General features: G+C 40.6%; 2 protein-coding genes across 5 annotated transcripts; both read left to right on the top strand.

Moving 5' to 3' along the window:
- Window positions 1-1,126: 1,126 nt before the first annotated feature.
- On the top strand, window positions 1,127-16,048 carry LOC137946242 (uncharacterized). 4 transcript variants are annotated; one of them, XM_068792464.1, is made up of 10 exons: window positions 1,127-3,964; window positions 4,055-4,397; window positions 6,251-6,426; window positions 6,509-6,577; window positions 6,667-6,822; window positions 6,953-7,116; window positions 7,202-7,349; window positions 10,084-10,206; window positions 10,280-10,367; window positions 15,610-16,048. In XM_068792464.1, exons 1-10 carry the CDS (start codon window positions 1,661-1,663, stop codon window positions 15,822-15,824), a joined length of 3,786 nt encoding a protein of 1,261 aa, XP_068648565.1. In that variant the 5' UTR covers window positions 1,127-1,660; the 3' UTR covers window positions 15,825-16,048. The 4 variants fall into 4 exon arrangements, with proteins under 4 accessions (XP_068648565.1, XP_068648564.1, XP_068648563.1 ...); XM_068792463.1 differs by having other exon boundaries at window positions 1,127-4,397; window positions 6,257-6,426; XM_068792462.1 differs by having other exon boundaries at window positions 1,127-4,397; window positions 6,670-6,822.
- A 1,246-nt stretch (window positions 16,049-17,294) lies between these two features.
- On the top strand, window positions 17,295-18,020 carry LOC137946797 (ethylene-responsive transcription factor ERF084-like). The gene has a single exon (XM_068793096.1). It carries the CDS (start codon window positions 17,295-17,297, stop codon window positions 18,018-18,020), a length of 726 nt encoding a protein of 241 aa, XP_068649197.1.
- Window positions 18,021-18,370: the final 350 nt, after the last annotated feature.

Here is an 18,370-nt window from a genome sequence, read left to right as displayed (position 1 = left end):
TTCATCAACGATCCATGAATTGCTCATTGTTTCAGCTTTAATACCAAATGTTAAACACCTAACCAATATTATCCAAAAGACCGGCCTGTTAGGTAGTGGAAAACCAAGTACTTAACCTAAAACCATAACATACACATTTCGGTATTTCTTAACATAAACATAGTTCGGTCAACTTTTAAGTAGGTGATAGGATTTTTTTTTTCCAAACTCGGGGTATAGTCAAAATTTTCTTTCTTAAAGATCATTATTTCAATTTTATTATTAAAAATCAACCAAAAAAGCTCAATTGAACATTAATCATGAACCATGAATATATGTGATAAGAAAAAAATGTAAAATAACAAAAAAAGTTTAAAGTAATTTTATTTAGTATTTTAAATTAAAAAATATATGTATCTAAGTTAGCTGAATTTAGATAATCTTCTTTAAATCATATAACATTTTGAATTTCAAGGTAGGTTATGGTAGCTTTTGATTTTGAAGCAAAATAGAGGATTGTTAAATATGTCTAACAACTTGAAAAGAATGTGTCCCATGTGAGTGCAATTATTCGATCCTTTTTATTTATTTTATCAAAATAGGATTTGTATTTGATTCTAGAATTTGTCCTCCCCACCACTACCCTGGCCCATGTGCTTAGGTTTGTCCACCTTGTTCAGTTGCTATGGTCCATTCCTTCTACTTGTCCACTTTAACGTGATTTTATGGCTTGCACATCTCGATCGAAGCTAAATTCGAAGAAAGATTTAAAATTTATAATTGGGAATAGGATAATGCCGGCATTTTGCTTGGTTTTGGCGTGTACCCTAACTAGCCCTAACTAGCCGCCCATCTCGATTCGTCTCAGGAACTTTGAATGAATAAAAAACAAAAAGACAAACACTCGTATGTCACTTTCATTTACTCATTCCACTCCGTTAGAAAGTGACTTCAAACCTTAAAAGTTAGATCAATTGCAGAGTCAAAACAAGTACAGATTACTCGACAGCTCGGCGCCTCTTTTCTACAAGCCTGTAAATTAACCATTTTCGATCCAATTAATATTGAGGCGCAATTAAAAAAAGAGGACAAGGGTGGAGCCACGGCTTCCACGGAGATCCGCCATGGGCTCCACGTTGTTCTTCAAGATCGCCTTCTGCTGTCTCGTCTCCGACTAACCATCTCTCTGTATTTCTCTCTCTCGAGCTCCCAGAGGATTCCGGGAAGGTTGCATGGGCGTGCCCACGTGGCTGGAGCTGCTCTCGACCGAGGTTCCTTATTTTATAATAAAGCTGGACGAATTTTAGTTAAGATATTTGGCAGTTATGATCACGAGAACGATGACACCTATGGAAACGTAAAATTTTATTTCTGAGTCACTCTGAAGATCGCCACAGTGTTGAAACCGCGTAGACTTCATGTCGCTTTTTCTTGCTCTGCTCCATCGCTCGCTGGGTGCTGGCTCTCTCTGGTTCGTTTCTTCTGATGAGGGTTGATTGATTAGGTTTTTTCGTGTTGAATCGTTTATCCGTTTTGGCGATGTAGGTAGGGTTTTCCGCCGGGTTGGATGCGAAAACCCTAGAGTGGAATTTCTCGCGTTTCGGACGTTCGAGGGGAGTTGCTTGACTTGGCGATTGCTCAGAACTTGATTCTGAAGGATCTCTGCCCGTTGAATGTGAATATGACGGTTGCCGGCGCCGACGAGCCTCGGGTGTCTGCGCATGTTACCAACCCCGGATCGAGTTCGGTCTACTATCCACCGCCGACCACCGTGGATGGTTCTTATGCGAATTTGGGTTTTGTGAATGCTGTGTCTTCGTGTACAGTTGGCATGTGGGCCTCGCGCCCCCCGCCGCCGCCTCCGATTAGCGTCCCTGTGGACGTGCCCAATTTAGCCAGTCGGTCCGCCGAGCTTCCCAGCGACGAAGGGGCCGAGGACAGGGATGTGTCTTTTGGTAAGAAGGGGAAATTTTTATGCAGTTTTGGCGGTAAGATCCTCCCACGACCCAGTGATGGAGCTCTCAGATATGTTGGAGGTCATACTCGGATAATTAGTGTTCGCCGCGATATTGGGTTCCAAGAATTAATGCAGAAGATGGTCGACATTTACGGGCAACCCGTCGTTATCAAGTACCAGCTGCCTGATGAAGATCTTGATGCGCTTGTCTCGGTTTCCGGCAAAGAAGACCTTGACAACATGATGGAGGAGTATGAAAAACTGGTAGAGAGCTCATCAGAGGGATCCGCGAAGTTTCGGGTCTTTCTGTTTTCAGCTTCTGAGCTTGATTCGCCCAGCATGCCACAATTTAGTGACTTTGGTGATACTAACCAGAGGTATGTTGAAGCAGTGAACGGAATTTCGGAGGGCCTTGGTGGAATTAGGAAGAGGGAGAGTACTGCGAGTGCTTCATCAACGCATTCTGAAGGCCCTGCGAGCGTTGGCGAAGTTGTGGATAGCGGCTTTACTGCTGTGCAGGGGGATGACGAGTTTCTTCATGTCCCTAACATTACCTCACACGAAGGTACAACTACAAGGTTCATGTTTTTGGGTCCGAATTCGGTGATGCCTGTGAATCTGCCTCCTATCTTAACAGTCACAGGGCCCCATCAAACTGTATCCGCTCCACGACCAGAACCCGAGTCTATGGCGTCTTCTGCTGCATATTTGAAGCCATACACCGATCCACACCAAGCAGATTATTCGCATAATGCATCCCAAATTGTCTATGCCAATCCTCATACATTCGGGAATCCCCCGCCATTGGGGATGACAGGGCCGCTCTATCGAGAAAACATTGCCGGAGTGCCACCGTCTCATCCACTTCTGCAAGCAGTGCACTTGGGTCCTGCCCCTTCATCTCCTCGTGTTGGCCTAAAGCCGAATGCAGGTCAGCAGTTTGTCCAACGTGTGGATCCTTATGTGGAAGATAGCTCACATGGAGCTACAAGGCTTGTTCAGCTATCTACTGAACAGAGTTATAAAGTGTTGCAGCCACATAATCAGCCATCAGCGCCTTTAACTGGAACTCCAATGGAGCAGTATTTGTGGCATCCTGTTGCTCCCTCTGAGCAATTGGTAAGACTGGATGACTGTTATATGTGTCAAAAAGCATTACCCCATGCTCATTCAGATACTCTGATGCAAGATCAAGCGAGTGGACTTGCTAAAACCATTTCAGAACCACCGGATATTTTCCAGAGTCACCATTCAGAAGAGAGTATAAGACCACAAAATCAATATAGACTTGTTGTAACTGGGGCCATGGCGGATGGTGCTACCGATCTTCAGGATGAAGGAGCCAAAATTGGTTTTCAAGGAGTGGGCACCCGCCCAAGATTTATGGGACACTCCGATCCTGCTGCCCATGAGGTTTCAGGAAATACTCAATTAGGACATTTTGCATACTCTCAGGTCCCCGTTCCTCCTGGTGTGAGAGGTTTCCCCAGGGATGGACAGGCTTATGGTGTTCTTGTAGGCAATAACGTCCTCCATGCTCACAATGAAGATACTGCTTCAGCAGCTAGAAATGTGCCCCTCCAGACCTCTGAGGCATTGGTTCGAGATTACACAACAAAATATCCTGTTAAACCTTCTGGGTTTTCACCGAAAGAAGGTGTTTCTGACCAATGCTTTTCTTATGAACATGTTGTACCAGTTGATAGTAAGCTGGAAGCTTTACATCTTGCCACCCCTGATATCAATGGACAAATTAGGTCACACGTCCAACCTGGTAATGGTTTCCCCAAGGATTTGAAGCCAGACAATGTACCACTTGGTATAGAGGGTGGGAACCGAATGACAGAACAATTCCATGTTTCAAATGCAAATCTTAGTGCCTTTGTGAAGCCAGCAATAATGCCTGATGTAAACTACATTAAGCCGATGGAAGCCATGCCCATTTCATCAGAATTTCCTACTGGTCTGCAAACTTTTCAACCAGTAGAGTCCAATGCACTAGCACATGTGTCTGGACCACAATTGAAGGTTGATGTTGGACCGTCAGTATCTAATGAAATGTGGCATGGGAAACCCATGTTCTCTTGTACAGAATCCACTTTTGTGGTTGCTGAGCAGATACCTTGGAAGAACTATGCCAATGCAACTTCTCCACCAGTTAGTGTACCGTTTTCAGCTTCCAATGTCAGCATTGCTCCTCTTCTGGTGGCAGATAATCGGGACACTATATCAACTAACACCCTTTTTAGTAGTCAAGATCCTTGGAATCTGATTCAGCAGGCTCAACAGGCCCATTTTCCACCTCCAAGACCTGTCATGGTTGCTAGCAAAGAGGCTTTGGTTCAAAAGAATGCAGGCAGTGATAACCGTTTTAGTGACATTAGTGGAGAGTCAAATTCAGCTGCTGGACTAGGTGAAGGAGCACTTCATCAGACAGTATATACCAATTGGTCCAACAAAGGTTCAAATTTTTTAATCAAATTCGTTCTTTCAAATCATGTTAGTAGTTTGTGTATGCATCTATTTTTAAAAGATGGTAATTAATAGCCATCCAGAGCAGACCAACAGGGAAACAGTCCTTTAGATTTTTAATTTAACTTGACTAGCATAAGGATTCATTTATCCTTAGTATCAGGCGTGGTCAGTTGCATTGCATGGGCTTGGCATTAATATTTAAAGGGTTTCACCATGGTCATGCCGTGCCTGTTATTTTCTTATTGGAACTATCTACCCTCCGTTTTTGTGCCCTTGTTTAGGGTTCCTATCTCTTGGAACCGTACATTTTTTATAGATGATTCAGATAGAGAGGATGTTGGACAGCAAGTCTCATGGTATGCACTTCCCAGTATTATTATGTCTTACTGTAGTGCTTGTGTTATTATTATTATTATTATTTCTGCTAGCTGCACTGGATCACCTCTTTATTCGTTTTTTCCCTTTAACATCCCTACCATTTTTTAAAAGCATTTTGCTACAACTAGGCCTCAACTTAGCTCTTAAGGTTTGGGAACCTAAGTTTTTTCTTGTGCCTTTTATTGGGCTACTTGGCTTTCTGTTTTCCCTTCCCTTCTTACTGCGAGACATGCATGTCTGTTTTCCTTCATTTAATTGTTTGTCTTTTGATACAAGTTTTTTTTTTTTTTTTTTTTGTAAGTTTTCTTTGTGTGTGGTGGTGATGCTCTTAGTTGGCTTTATAAGCTTCTCATGCATTTACCTCTTATTTCTGTATCAGTTGGTTTCTATGTGCAAGTGCCGTGGATGCTGTTAAAGCATGGAGACTAATATGCAGGGTGTGGTAACTTGGTCTTGGTTGTATTCCAAAATCAGAGATGTTTTGCCAACACAAGATCAATTGGTCCTGACAAAATTTTGTTTTGGCTTTCATCAAAATACCCTAAAAAATGCCAATTTTTTTGAAAGAGTAATATAAGCAAGTTAAAAAAATAAAACTGATGTGGATTGGACTTTTGGCTCCATTTCCCATGGGAGGTTTCTAGTGTGAGGTCTTCAGTGCAAATCTCACTAGGGTATGGGGTTCAACATTCAAAAGGCAAAAAAGAAAAATACACCATCGATATAATATACTTACTACTTATACAAATGTATTTAAATTTTAAACAGTAAAAAACACATACTGGTGCAGTTTGTAAGCTTGTATATTGTGCTGTAAGAGATGGCTAAGTTCTGACATCCTTAAAATGAGAAGTGCATTATAAACTTTCACTTTAGTGTTTTGAGGAATGAAAAGTTCATGATAGCATCATTGATTCAGTGAATTATGAAAATGTACAGCATTCGAGATAGTGAAGCTTCTAATATGAATCTCGCAGTTACTGCAGACTATGTTACTATTTTGGATTCAATGTTGTCTCAACCAGGGTCAGACATCCTGACTTGATTTGGAGTTTGGACCAGCCAGGTTTGAGACAAGTCAGCCAAGGTGCTAGTCATCTTGCCAAGATCTTCTCCCTAGCTAGTAAAACTTACTTTTATATCAGTACTAGGAATACATAAGATTGGCCTTAAACAGCTTATGCTGTTAGAGTAATGTGTTTCTGGATGCTTCATATCATTTACCACGTTACTGTGGCTGGATATCATACCATGAGAAGAGGAATTTTGGAGGCATCTGTTTTCCTCAGGTTTCTCTTATTGGCCCATGACTTCCTACCAATTCAAGGAATGAGAAATAATACTAATGAAATATAACATCATGTTGAGACAGGCCATATTTCATGATACATACTCATAGTCCATGTAGTTTCTTCTGTTGTCTCTTTTGTTATTTATCTGTTGTTTGCTTTTCTGTTGAAGGCTCAGAAGAGGAGCAAATCAAACAAGACCTGAAAAATGTTGCTGAGGGTGTTGCAGCATCTGTTCTTCAACCATCGTTGCAATCTGGATCTATTCCTAGCCTTGAAGCAAATTTACCAGTTGATTCTGTAGAAGATAGAGAGTTCTCCCATAATGGTGCTGAAGACCAGAAGCAGGTAAGTTAAAATATTGGGCTACTTCTTTGGTTATTCAAATAATCGTTCATGTACCTGATTATTCTCTGTGAATTTTGTTTAGGATATCAAGACTAAATTCATGGAAAAGTTGAATCACTCACCGTTTACAGAGGACATTGGTAGGCTGCAGGTGGTATTCTGTTTACCTTGTTTATTGCAAATGGTTGTCTTCTGAATGTACAAAGCTATTAAAAGAATGGTGGAAAATGCCTTTGTCAGCAGATAATCAAGAATATTGATCTTGAAGAACTGCGGGAGCTCGGTTCAGGCACATTTGGGACTGTCTATCATGGGAAGTGGAGGGGTACAGATGTTGCAATAAAACGAATCAATGATCGGTGTTTTGCTGGGAAGCCATCTGAGCAAGAGCGACTGGTTAGTTTTCCTATTCGAATTCAGAATTTTTTTATTTTGTATTTGTTTGTCTGTGAGCTATCTGACATATGTTTATAATTGATTTGTCGCTACAATTAGCTGATGTTACCTATTTTTGCATGAAAATAAGAGGGCGGACTTTTGGAATGAGGCATGTAAGCTTGCTGATTTGCATCACCCAAATGTTGTTGCTTTCTATGGTGTTGTTCTGGATGGGCCAGGGGGTTCTGTGGCAACAGTAACAGAGTACATGGTGAATGGTTCTCTTAGAAATGCAGTACAGAGAAATGACAGGTAATCCTTACTTCTTCTCTTTATAATATGGTTCTGGCAAAAACATGCCCTTTTAAGCCAGTGGTGTGTCATTTGATGGTATCAGGATCCTTGATAGACGGAAGCGGCTGTTAATTGCAATGGATGTTGCCTTTGGGATGGAGTACTTACATGGAAAGAATATTGTACACTTTGACCTGAAAAGTGATAACTTACTTGTCAATTTGAGGGATCCTCAACGTCCAATATGCAAGGTTGGTGTTCTTTCTGGGATTATTTTGTTATGTCTTCTTTGAGTACATGTAATGGGTAATTTCATTTATTGCGTATGTGGGGTAGATATCAGTGGGATTGGGTTAGTGAGAATTTTTGTTGGAAAATGAAGTTCCAGATCTTTGTTGCTCCCCGGAGTTGCTGACACATATTCACAGAAAGAGAGGGAGAAGGAGAGGGAGAGAACAAAATTCTCTTGTTCAAAACAATCTCAACTAGGAAGTTAGTGCAATAGTTCTTATCTAAATAATTGCCATTTTGTCTTAATCGATGATACTGTTGGTCAAAATTATTTGTTCTAATGTTCTGATTTTCTTGTTGAGATTTACCATCACCAAAATATCTCCTGCTTCCATACAAGCCTCAACCTTCCAAGTATCCATCTGTGCTGATCAGCAATCGTCTTCTCTTGCATTTTGTCCTCCAATCTCTTTGGTTCTATCTCCACATCTTGAGTGCTACTGAAATGTGTAGTGGCTGCTAGGTAATCTGAAACACAAGTTCCAAGCTGAAGGCAGCGTTCTCGTTTATGCTTGATTAAAAAAAAAAAAAAGAACCCCAAAAAAAAGGGCAGGTTCCTTGGCAAAGCTGAGCACTAGCTGGTTTCAGTCCACTAATATGAGGAGGAAACTGTTGAGAAAAATTGCTATCCTCTGGAATTCCAACAATACTCATAGCACCAAGGTCTACCCAACCTCCCTTCATTAAGCCCTCCTGCTACCATGACTGCTCCTTGTGCGACTTCAAGCAAGAGTGAAATTAGGAGTGGAACCACAAGCAGGTCTCTAAAAACCTCACACAAGAAACATCCAATGCCTCTGAGCTCCATCAATTGAGGAAGTTAACAGCGTGTGAGCTGGAGGAAGTGCTTAAGTATCTCAAGTAGTATCTCTGGATGAAGAAGTTCAAGAAACAGGCCATCAAGCCTATTGGGGCGCTCTGTTTACCCTTCAAGTGAAAGAACAGGGGGACACCTTGCATAACATGAACATCCTGTTTCAAAACCTCACAAGGCCTGATTGCTCTTCAGCTGCAGATTCTTCACTGGAGTGGAAGAAGCACGCTTCCCAGCATGTGAAGGAAAGGGGGGAGATTGTCTAGAAGATTAAAGTATGGGGGAAGCCTTGTCCAACGAAGAAGAAATAGGTAGCACATATGTTCAATCTCTTCAACATATGCGTGGTTCACTGTTGGCCTGATAAGGCACTTGAAGAGATGAATGCATGTAAGAGGGGGATTCTGTGAGGATCACATCTTCTACAAGGGTTCCCATGTTCATGACTAATAAGGATGTTGCTGGAAGCTGTCTTAGCACGTTAAGGGCAGGTTTTGTGGGTAACATATCCAGAGCTGGTAAGGTTGTGTCTTGTATCAAAGTATGGTACATGCTCCACTGTTTCTGCTGGCCCTTATCAAGTCTTCTCAAATTTTGGGAAATGGTTTTGTCTGGTACCAAAAATCCCTAGATTGTTGGATCTTGGTCATGAGATTGTTCCTTTTAATGGGACCCTTCCTATGAATGGAATTCATTTGGTCGGGGGTGTTAGTAGACCAGCAACTCCTGTCTTAAATTTTAGTTGAGATTCTTAGGGTGTTGAGTGGAGCCAAGTACAAGTAACCCAAATGGCCTAAATTTACCGGGAACATGATGTAATTGAAATTGCAGAACCTTGGATCCAGGAAGACTAAGGCCTTTGTTTGCTAGTGTTAACCTGAGTCATTAAGTGATCTTCAATGAGTGTAGACACCAATTCATGGAGATCCTATACGGTTGTCTTGACTTCTATCTATTAGCTGTAACAACAAGTTGCAAAGGATACTGTCAAATGTGATTGTTATATGGGGGTTGTTGACATTCCAGTGGGGAACAGAGGTTTTATCTTAGGCAGTATTGTGAATTTTGTGAGTGCAACACATTATGACTGCTTATAGAGGAGGGGTGCTGTTTAGAATGAATACAGTTACGTCTTTCTTGATGAGGTTGATCAGATGATTCATAAGGCTTTTGAATTAATAGTGGTGTAGGGTTCTAGATGCAGTCTTCAACTAATTTAAAACCAGAGAACGAGGAAATGCTCAACTCTGAAAAGACTGCTGGACCATCTTTGTCAGTCTTATGGTGCACCTGGTTTAAAGATGCTGCAAGGAAGTATTTGCTTGCTGGCTTCTTTCTTCGTTTCCTTCCTGCTCTTTACAGGCTTTCCACTTGCCCACTTTGAAAGAGAAACTGAAAATAGCAAAGCTTGCGTATGCATGAGTTGTTTTGCCATTTATGTTAATATCAGACTGTAGCTTTGAATTTTATTTATTTTTTAATTGGGGTTGGGGACATTTGAGGAAAGAGCAGAAACTTGGGTGGCAAGACTTTTTCTCACAGTTGGTGACTGCAGAAGAAATTGTTTCTATATTAATTAAGACATGTTTTGAATGTGGGATAAATAACTGGCAATCATGGTGCAAAAGTTTCAATATAATGCGCATCCATGAATTTTGGTATGCTAGTGTTAAGTATTCTTAATTTGTAACAAAATTCTTTGAAAGTGTGTTATGTTCGGATTGTTAGTAGTAGGTGGCTTGCAGAGTTTTTATTTGTATATGCATTTATTTTGTCTTTTTTTTGGACTGGCTTAATAATTAATGTCAAAATTGGCTGGGAATAATTTGAAACACTTGCTTCAAATATTTCAACTAATTGCTTATCAACAATATCCTCAGGTTGGTGATTTGGGCCTTTCAAAAGTTAAATGTCAGACTCTAATCTCTGGGGGGGTCCGTGGAACCCTCCCATGGATGGCCCCAGAACTTCTGAACGGCAGTAGCAGTCTGGTCTCTGAGAAGGTGTGGGAAGATAGTAGTTGTTTAAGAGAACACGGTATCTTTTGACGTTTAATAATCTGAGTTCTAATTGCAGGTTGATGTGTTTTCTTTCGGCATTGTGATGTGGGAACTACTGACCGGGGAGGAACCATATGCAGATTTGCACTATGGGGCCATCATAGGTAATGTTGAATTAACTTGTGAGAGTATCTTATTCGTTTTACTCAAAAAGCTTGTGAGGAACATTTTGGGCAGACCTGGAAAGGGGGGTGTTTTTTAAAGAAAAAATAAAAAAAGAATGTTGGACCATAGAGACATCTAAACATGTTGAGCAAGATAGTACTTTGACTGATATACACACACCATGTAAAAAAACCAAACTCCCCGTTATACTACTTTCTAACACTCTCCCTCAAGTTGGAGCATTGATGTCTAGAAGCCCCAGTTTGTTACAAAATGCCCTAAATTCACGTTTACTCAATGCTTTAGTAAATATATCACCAACTTGATTACTAAATTGAACATAGGGGATAACAACTTTTCGCATCACTGCATCTCAAATAAAGTGGCTATCGATTTCTATATTTTTGGTCCTCTCATGAAACACTAGATTTCAATAGCTTTCTGATTATTACAATACATGGTTATAGGTTCAAAAATCAGCAAGTTTTAACTCTTGAAGAATTGATCTCACCTGCATCAACTCATTATAGTATGAGCCATAGCTTTGTACTCAACCTTTGCACTAGAATAGGCCACAACATTTTATTTCTTGCTCTCTAACTTACCAAATTTCCTCCTCCTAACACACAATAGCCTAAGCTGGATTTTGTGTCAAGTTTAGAGTTAAGATAATCTGCATCTGAAAAAGTTTCTATCTTCAAATGACCACGAGGTTTAAAGAACAACCCCTTTCCAAGTGACCTTTTTAAATACCTTAATATTCTCTATGCAACCTCGAAATATACCCTGCATGGACACTTCATGACTTGGCTTACCACACTCATAGAAAAAGATATATCAAAACGGGTGACTGTGGCATAAATTAGTTTTCCCCACATTCTATGATACACTATTTTGTCCTCGAGTTCATCACTACTTTCATCATGAATATGGTTGCCAACTTCCATGGGTGTCTGCATCGGTTTTGCACCTAACAGATCATATTTCCGTAACATATTTGTGCCATACAAGTCATGCCTTGCTTTTAGCAACTTCAATTCCAAGAAAATATTTTAAGGAACCAAATCTTTGGTTTGGAAATGTTTAGCAAGGTGTTCTTTTACCTCTTCAATGCACTTCACATCACTTCCTGATAAAACAATATCATCAACATACACTAGTAGAATGGCTTTGAGAGAATCCAATGGACATGACTACTTGGTTGAACTTCTCAAACCATGCTTTAGGGCTCTGTTTAAGTTTATATATTGCCTTTTTTAGTCTGCACACATTTATAGTCTTCCCCCGGGAATGTTGCTCCATATAGGCCTCTTCTTCTAAATTACCATATAAGAAGACATTTTTAATGTTTAATTGAAAGAGCGGCCAACCCTAGTTAACTAGACTAGACACCAGAATACAGACAAAAGTCAACCTGGCTACCGATGAGGATGTCTCAAAAACATCAATGCTCTAGGCTTGAGTATATTGCTTGGCAACCAACCAAGCTTTATATATCTTAATGGAACCTTCTGCTTTGTATTTCATAGTATATACCGAGTGACATCCTAGAACTATAGCCCTTGGAGGCACATCACACAAAGTCCGTGTACCTCTGTCACATAAAGCCCCCATCTCAATATCTATAGTTTGCTTCCATTGAGGAGATAAGAGAGCATCCTGCATAGAAGAAGGAATGGTGCAGGAAGACAAACACAAAGCTAACTGTTTGTATCAGTTAGACAAGGAATCAAATGACACATAATTGGACAACGGATGTCGAGTAGACATAACAACACCCTTATGGTGAGCCATAGGGAGATGTAAATCAGTTACTTTAGGATCAGTAGGCGAAGAAGACTTTGGAATAGGCGAGAGAGAGGGAACTTTGGCTCGATGCTGAGTGGCTTGCCTTCGTTGTTATACTTGCAAGGGCTTTTCTGTAGTAATAGCCTATGACGGACTTGGAACATCCATCACAAGAGTTGGAGCAACAATACTTGGACCTATGAAGGCGTAACATCCATAATAGATGAAGAGAAGAAAAGAACATCTTCAAAATATGTCAATTCAATAGATACAAATGTCTTCCTAGTGGAAGGCAAAAAGATTTGTATCCTTTTTGTGTTTGAGAGTACCCCGAAAACACACACTTGACTGTATGAGGAAATAATTTATCTACACAAAAACCAAATACATAGGCAAAACAATCACATCCAAAAATACGAGGGGATAAAGTAGCAGATGGAATCAACATTTGGGAAGGATTACCCCCAATAATTAAAAGAGGGCATCCTGTTAAAAAGAAAATATGCAGTAAGTACTGCATCATCCCAATATGACTTGGGAACACTTGTATGAATAAGTATTGTCCGTGCAACTTCTAAGAGATGACGTTTTTTATATTCAACCACATTATGTTGTGGAGTAAAGACATGATAACTGGTGAATGATGTCATGATTCTAACAGAAATTATCAAACTTTAATTCATAAATTCCAATCCATTTTCAGTACAAAAAATAAGAAGAGAAGCATCAAATTGGCTTTTGATTTCATTGTAAAAGTTTTGAAATACATCAAATACTTCTGATTTCTCTTGTAGGAGATATCCCTAATTAGTCGGACTAAAGTCATCAATAAAAGAAACAAAATACTGATAGTCAAAGATACTAGACACAAGACGAGGTCCCCAAATAAATTATTTCTCTTTTGTTTGGCTTAAAGTAAATGTAGTTCGATGGTGCGTGTCCAATTGATATGAGTCACATTGAAATGACAAACTTTGAAGGATGTCCTACCTAACTGTAAGCAAAAAATAGTTGAACCAACTCCGTTGGGGAAGGATGTCCTAACCGTAAGTGCCACTAGAATGGCAAAACCGTAGCATGAAGAGTAGGTAGAGGCAGTTGTGGGTAGCCTTTCAGGTGATATAATCCGCCTTTCTCTTTCAGGAAACCAATCATCCTCCTAGGCGTGAGATCTTGAAACACATAATGAGAAGAATAAAAAGTCACTAAACAATTCATAGATTTTGTAAGCTGACATATTGACAACAAATTAAGTGAGAATATAGGGATAAACAACATAGATTGAGGTGGCATGAACGGAGACAGAGCAATATTGTCGACTCCCTGAACTGAAGACACTGACCCATCAGCAAGTGTGACATGTTTAACATCTGAAGACTCCTTCAAGTGAATAAATAAAGACAACATACCGGACATATGAGTGGAGGCTCCTAAGTCAATAACACATGAATATATAGGATGCAAGTGTAAAGAACTGACAAGAGCAGTAAGAAGTGTAAGCTGAACTACAAATGCTGAGGAGGATGTAACGATTAACTGAGCAATACGATGGGCAAGTTGTTATAATTCATCAGGAGCACCTGGTAGAATACCTACCATAGATCTAGTAAAGGACTCAATGCAGTCATGAACCGGGGAATTTACCCACATAGGCTTACCAAACTTCAACACCTATCTGAAACATGGTTCATACGACCACAATGAATACACTTTCTGTCATTTTTACCTTCACCTCGTCCTCATCCTTGCCCTCTACTTGAAACATCTGTCTCTGCCTGTAATATTTCCACCTCAACCTCCAATCAACTCTAAGTGACTCAAGAGTATCAAGTATGTCAACATCTTTAACCTCTTTACCTCCCTTGAATGTAATTGGTGCTTGTACACACAAACCTTTTTAAAGGCAGTAGAAAGTGATGGGATGTCATTTGAGGCAAGTAACTGTGATTGCATCAAAGTTTGATCCCAATCTATCAGAATCCTTAGCAACATGTAGCTGCCCCTGTTGCTTCCAAAGTTCTAAAAGATATTGATTTCTTGCAGAATGCCTAGTAATTCACTGTAGTAATCAATAAAAGTCCATTTACGTTGTTTAAGGCTGAACAATTTAGCATATAGCTCGTAGGCTGGAGATAGATTGCTTTCCTGTGCATATAATGTTTCTAGAGACATCCACATTTCTTTCGTGGTCTTTCAATTCGTAATATGATTCGTTAACTTTGAATCCATACCGTTGAGAAACCAGGTCATGAGTAAGAGGAGCTAGTGGGTCATCCCTAATAAACTTTGACTTCTGGTTGGCTTTGAGATAGATACAAATTGATTTCGACTAACTAAGGTAGTTCTATCCAGTCAGCCTTTCTATGGTAATCAGAATTGTATCTTTACCTTCAGAACCTCCAAATTCCCTTGAAGGGGTGATAGTTTCACCAAAATCAGCCAAACAACAACCAAAGCAAGATGCCTACGCAGAATATCTGGGGCCCTCTTCATAAAACTAGCCTTTGCTCAAATTTGCTCATAGACATCAATAACATACGCTAAATATGAAGTACTTAGAAATTCAGCCTTAAAATAGCAAGAAATTGCATAAAATAGTCTGACGTCAACCTACCAAAGGGTGACGCAGGTTATAGGTATAGTATCGAGTCTAAGCACCTGATAGATGGGAGAATCCTAAGTCAAAAGTCTCCCTTGGGGTTCTAATCAGACATAGGACTGCTCAATAGGCAGTAGAAACCATCAATCCTAGGGTTATGGTAGAAAATGAAACTCAAAAAATCAAACCTCAACTTCTTGTAAATGCCAAAGCCTGAAATCCCTTTTTTCTAAGATGTTGTTTTCAGAAAGGGAAGGGAAGGAGAAGTGCTTTACAGACTTGAAATCGGGATCCTATTGCTCCGATACAATGATAGAAATAAGAAAATTGAGAGAAGAGAGGGAGAACTGCTGCAAGACAGTGTGAGTGCTGCTCTTGTTGGGGAACAGAAATGGACCCCTGATGTTTCTTATTCGCTTAAGTGAGTTTGAGGTACAATGACATATTTTTACCCCTCTAACACTTAACTACTTACAACTCCCAATCTACACCTCTAAATAACATAAAAAATTGGACCATAGATAGTACTTTCACTAATTTACAGAGACTGTAAAAAAGCTTAACTGCCCCTTATATTACTTCCTAACGCCCTTTTTCACAGATTATTTTGAGTCATAATTTGCTTTGCATGTGGTTTGGTGGGGGTTCACAAAGACAACCATCTAACCGCATATGAGTTGTTAAATGCAAGTGGAAAAAAGCTACAATGAGAAACTGGAAGATTTGCTTGACAGAAGCGAATATGAGTTTGTACAAGAGAAGAAAAAAAGAAAATTGCCATTTGTATCTGCGCTCGGGATCACTGAACTGCTTATCGTTTTGTCATTTTGATCTTTTCTTATTTTGCACAACAGGTGGTATTGTCAGCAACACACTCCGGCCTCCTGTGCCTGAATCATGCGATCCTGAATGGAGGTCTCTGATGGAAAAATGTTGGGCTTCTGAGCCATCAGAGAGGCCTAGCTTCACTCAGATAGCTAGTAAATTGCGTTCTATTGCTGCTGCACTCCCTACCAAAGGACAAACTCAGCACGCGTCTTCCCCTGCTCAGTCACAGCCGCAGAAGTGAGAGATTCCTACCTTGTTAATAGATGGATAATTTCTGATTCAGATTGGTTTGTAAGACTGGTTTGGGATCACACATGTTAATCAAAACTGGTCTACGGTTCGGTGAGAAGGTGTCAATGCATTCTTTTGCTTTTTTTTTTTTTTTTTTGCAATGAACTAAATATAAATAATCATAGTCCTGAGAATTAACTTAAAAAAGCTATGAAGGTTGCAGTGAGTATGCTACAGGTGAAAGAAAGAACAAAGAACCTTTATGGAACTCTTTTGGGTACAGCTGTTCAAAATTGATGAATGCTGAGGATTGTTATTTTGTTAAATCTTTTATTCCCTGTTAGATTTTGAGTGTACTGTTCTTCCTCTACCCTCCCCAAACCAAAAAACAAAGAGCAAAACAGATTTTTGTAAATCAAAACAAAAAAGCCAAATTTGTGTGATTTTTCCCATGGATGTGTTGAAACTAGTGCGTTAGGCTCCCATATAAGTAGGAAAACTATTATACGGATCTTATATAAGGACTAGTATAATATAAATATCTCAACATTCTCCGCAAGGAAATTCGGGGCCGTAAAAGGAGACAACCGTGAAAAATACAGGGGGAACTCGAACTTACCTGGCTCTTATACCATATTGTAATTATTTGTATTAAAATATCGATATTTTAGTAAGAGGCGTTACGTATAAGAATGTGTTTTCTTTCTTGGGTAATTATTTGTATTAAAATATCTATATTTTAGTAATAGGCGTAACTACGTATAAGAATGAAAGTGAAGGTCATCTGTAAGGTTTGATGTGCACAGGGGGCCCAGTGAAACTGGCAAACAACGAGAAGGACAATAACTGTGCAATAAATACTGTACAACATGCATACACTTTACTCCTTTCTGTGAGTGTTTTGCAGAGTTGACAGGGACGGGCATTTTCAGTAAATTTCACGAATGACAGGATCCTGAATCCGGATCCAGCAACCTGGATTCTACAAGCAAGAAAGGGCATTTTTCTAGGCGTAAATTCAATTTGCTTCCTACTTTCTTCTTTTTCCCCTGGTCAAACAATCTTTTCCTGATCCTTTGACGACACCGTGACGCCCGGCTCGGGTCACCCTAACCCGAACCCGCCCCTCCCTCCACTCGACCCATAACTCACTCGCCTCTTCTCATTTTATTCCCATCTTCGTCCATGATACCGTTTCTATCCTCCCTTTTTCGTAAAAGTAGGAGAGTGGCTTGTTCCGATGGTCGTAAATTTAGTAATCTTTGGATGGTATTTCTGGAAATAGATAGGCCAACGAAAGGACAAAATGAGCATGTGAATCGAGGGATGTAGTCGTACGAAAATTTTGACAGCAAATATCTCTTTTTTTACTCTTTTGTTTTCACTTTTTACTATAAATATTCCGATTGCAGCGCCGCTCCCGTCCGTCAATCTGGCTTAAACTACAGTATTTGCTCGCCACCGCCACCGTCCGTCGTGCATGTCGGAATCCAAAACCCCTGTCATTTTCATGGCCACCGAGCCTCCCTTCTTCGTCAAGCAAGAGCTTCCCGAAACGTTCTGGTGCCTGCCGGATGGGCCTGCCCTGGAAGGAATCGCCGCAGTCGTCGGTTCCCGTGTCCTCTTCGGCAACTCCAAGCCGCGAACGGACAGCTTTGGTCCCCTTTCAGCGTCGCGGGAAGGGAAGCTGGCGGCGGAGTCTGAGACGTCGAGTGGCGGTGGTACTTCTGCCACTGGATCTTCTACGCAGCGAACGTTTCGGGGGGTCAGGAAGCGGCCGTGGGGAAGGTGGTCGGCGGAGATTAGGGACCGGATAGGGCGGTGTCGGCACTGGTTGGGCACGTTTGATACGGCGGAAGAGGCTGCGCGTGCGTACGATGCGGCGGCCAGACGCCTGCGGGGATCCAAGGCACGGACCAACTTCTCCATCCCTTCTTCTTTCTATATTCCGTTGCCGGTGTCCTCTTCCCCCTCTTCTGGCGGATTGTCGGCGACGGCTATGGAAAGGAAAAGGGCGGCGAGCCAACGCGGAAGGAGCTGCTCTAGTGTCACTTGCGTCGAACATCTGTTCTCGTCTTCTCCGGAGAGCGGACAAGTTAAGCTGGAGCTGGACCTGAAACTGGAAGTGGATTTAACGAAATCATCTGCCCTTCCCCTTCCAGTAAAAGTGAATCATTTCAGTCTTCCGTCTCATTCTTCCTTTTAGGGTTTTCTCTTTTGGGTTGGTTGGTTGGTTATATAGTATTGTCGCCTGCATGCAACAGTACTATATATCCATGGAAATACTGAAGCTCGACATTTTTTGCTTCTTTGTCTAGTACTTGTACAGATTTACTGCCCTAGCTTGCATGCGATCAACTACTGGCATGTCTTTTAGTGAAAAGCGAACCAAGTAAACCAGTAATCTTTTTCTCTTCTTCTTACCGTCTCTTCCTAATTTCATCATCGCATCAACACTAGGATTCAGTAAATTTTGTTCTACAGAACATTAACATCGATCTCTATCAGCATCCAGCAGAGTAATTAATTGGTGAAATTCTTGGACGAAAATTGAGA

The sequence above is a fragment of the Aristolochia californica genome, unplaced genomic scaffold, assembly GCF_029961685.1.
Source record: "Aristolochia californica isolate CCGP_79_NKW_82.1479 unplaced genomic scaffold, dmAriCali1.0.hap1 SCAF_12, whole genome shotgun sequence".
In the NCBI taxonomy this organism is placed as follows: domain Eukaryota; kingdom Viridiplantae; phylum Streptophyta; class Magnoliopsida; order Piperales; family Aristolochiaceae; genus Aristolochia; species Aristolochia californica.
This window is presented reverse-complemented; position numbering and strand designations above follow the sequence as displayed.

What these genes read in the sequence shown, in the direction of transcription:
- LOC137946242 (XM_068792461.1), top strand. Translation starts at nt 1,661, where the DNA reads ATGACGGTTGCCGGCGCCGACGAGCCTCGGGTGTCTGCGCATGTTACC. An exon ending in CATCTGAGCAAGAGCGACTG is followed by an intron (nt 6,823 to 6,952) that starts GTTAGTTTTCCT and finishes CATGAAAATAAG; the next exon opens with AGGGCGGACTTTTGGAATGA. An exon ending in GCAGTACAGAGAAATGACAG is followed by an intron (nt 7,117 to 7,201) that starts GTAATCCTTACT and finishes TGATGGTATCAG; the next exon opens with GATCCTTGATAGACGGAAGC.
- LOC137946797 (XM_068793096.1), top strand. Translation starts at nt 17,295, where the DNA reads ATGTCGGAATCCAAAACCCCTGTCATTTTCATGGCCACCGAGCCTCCC.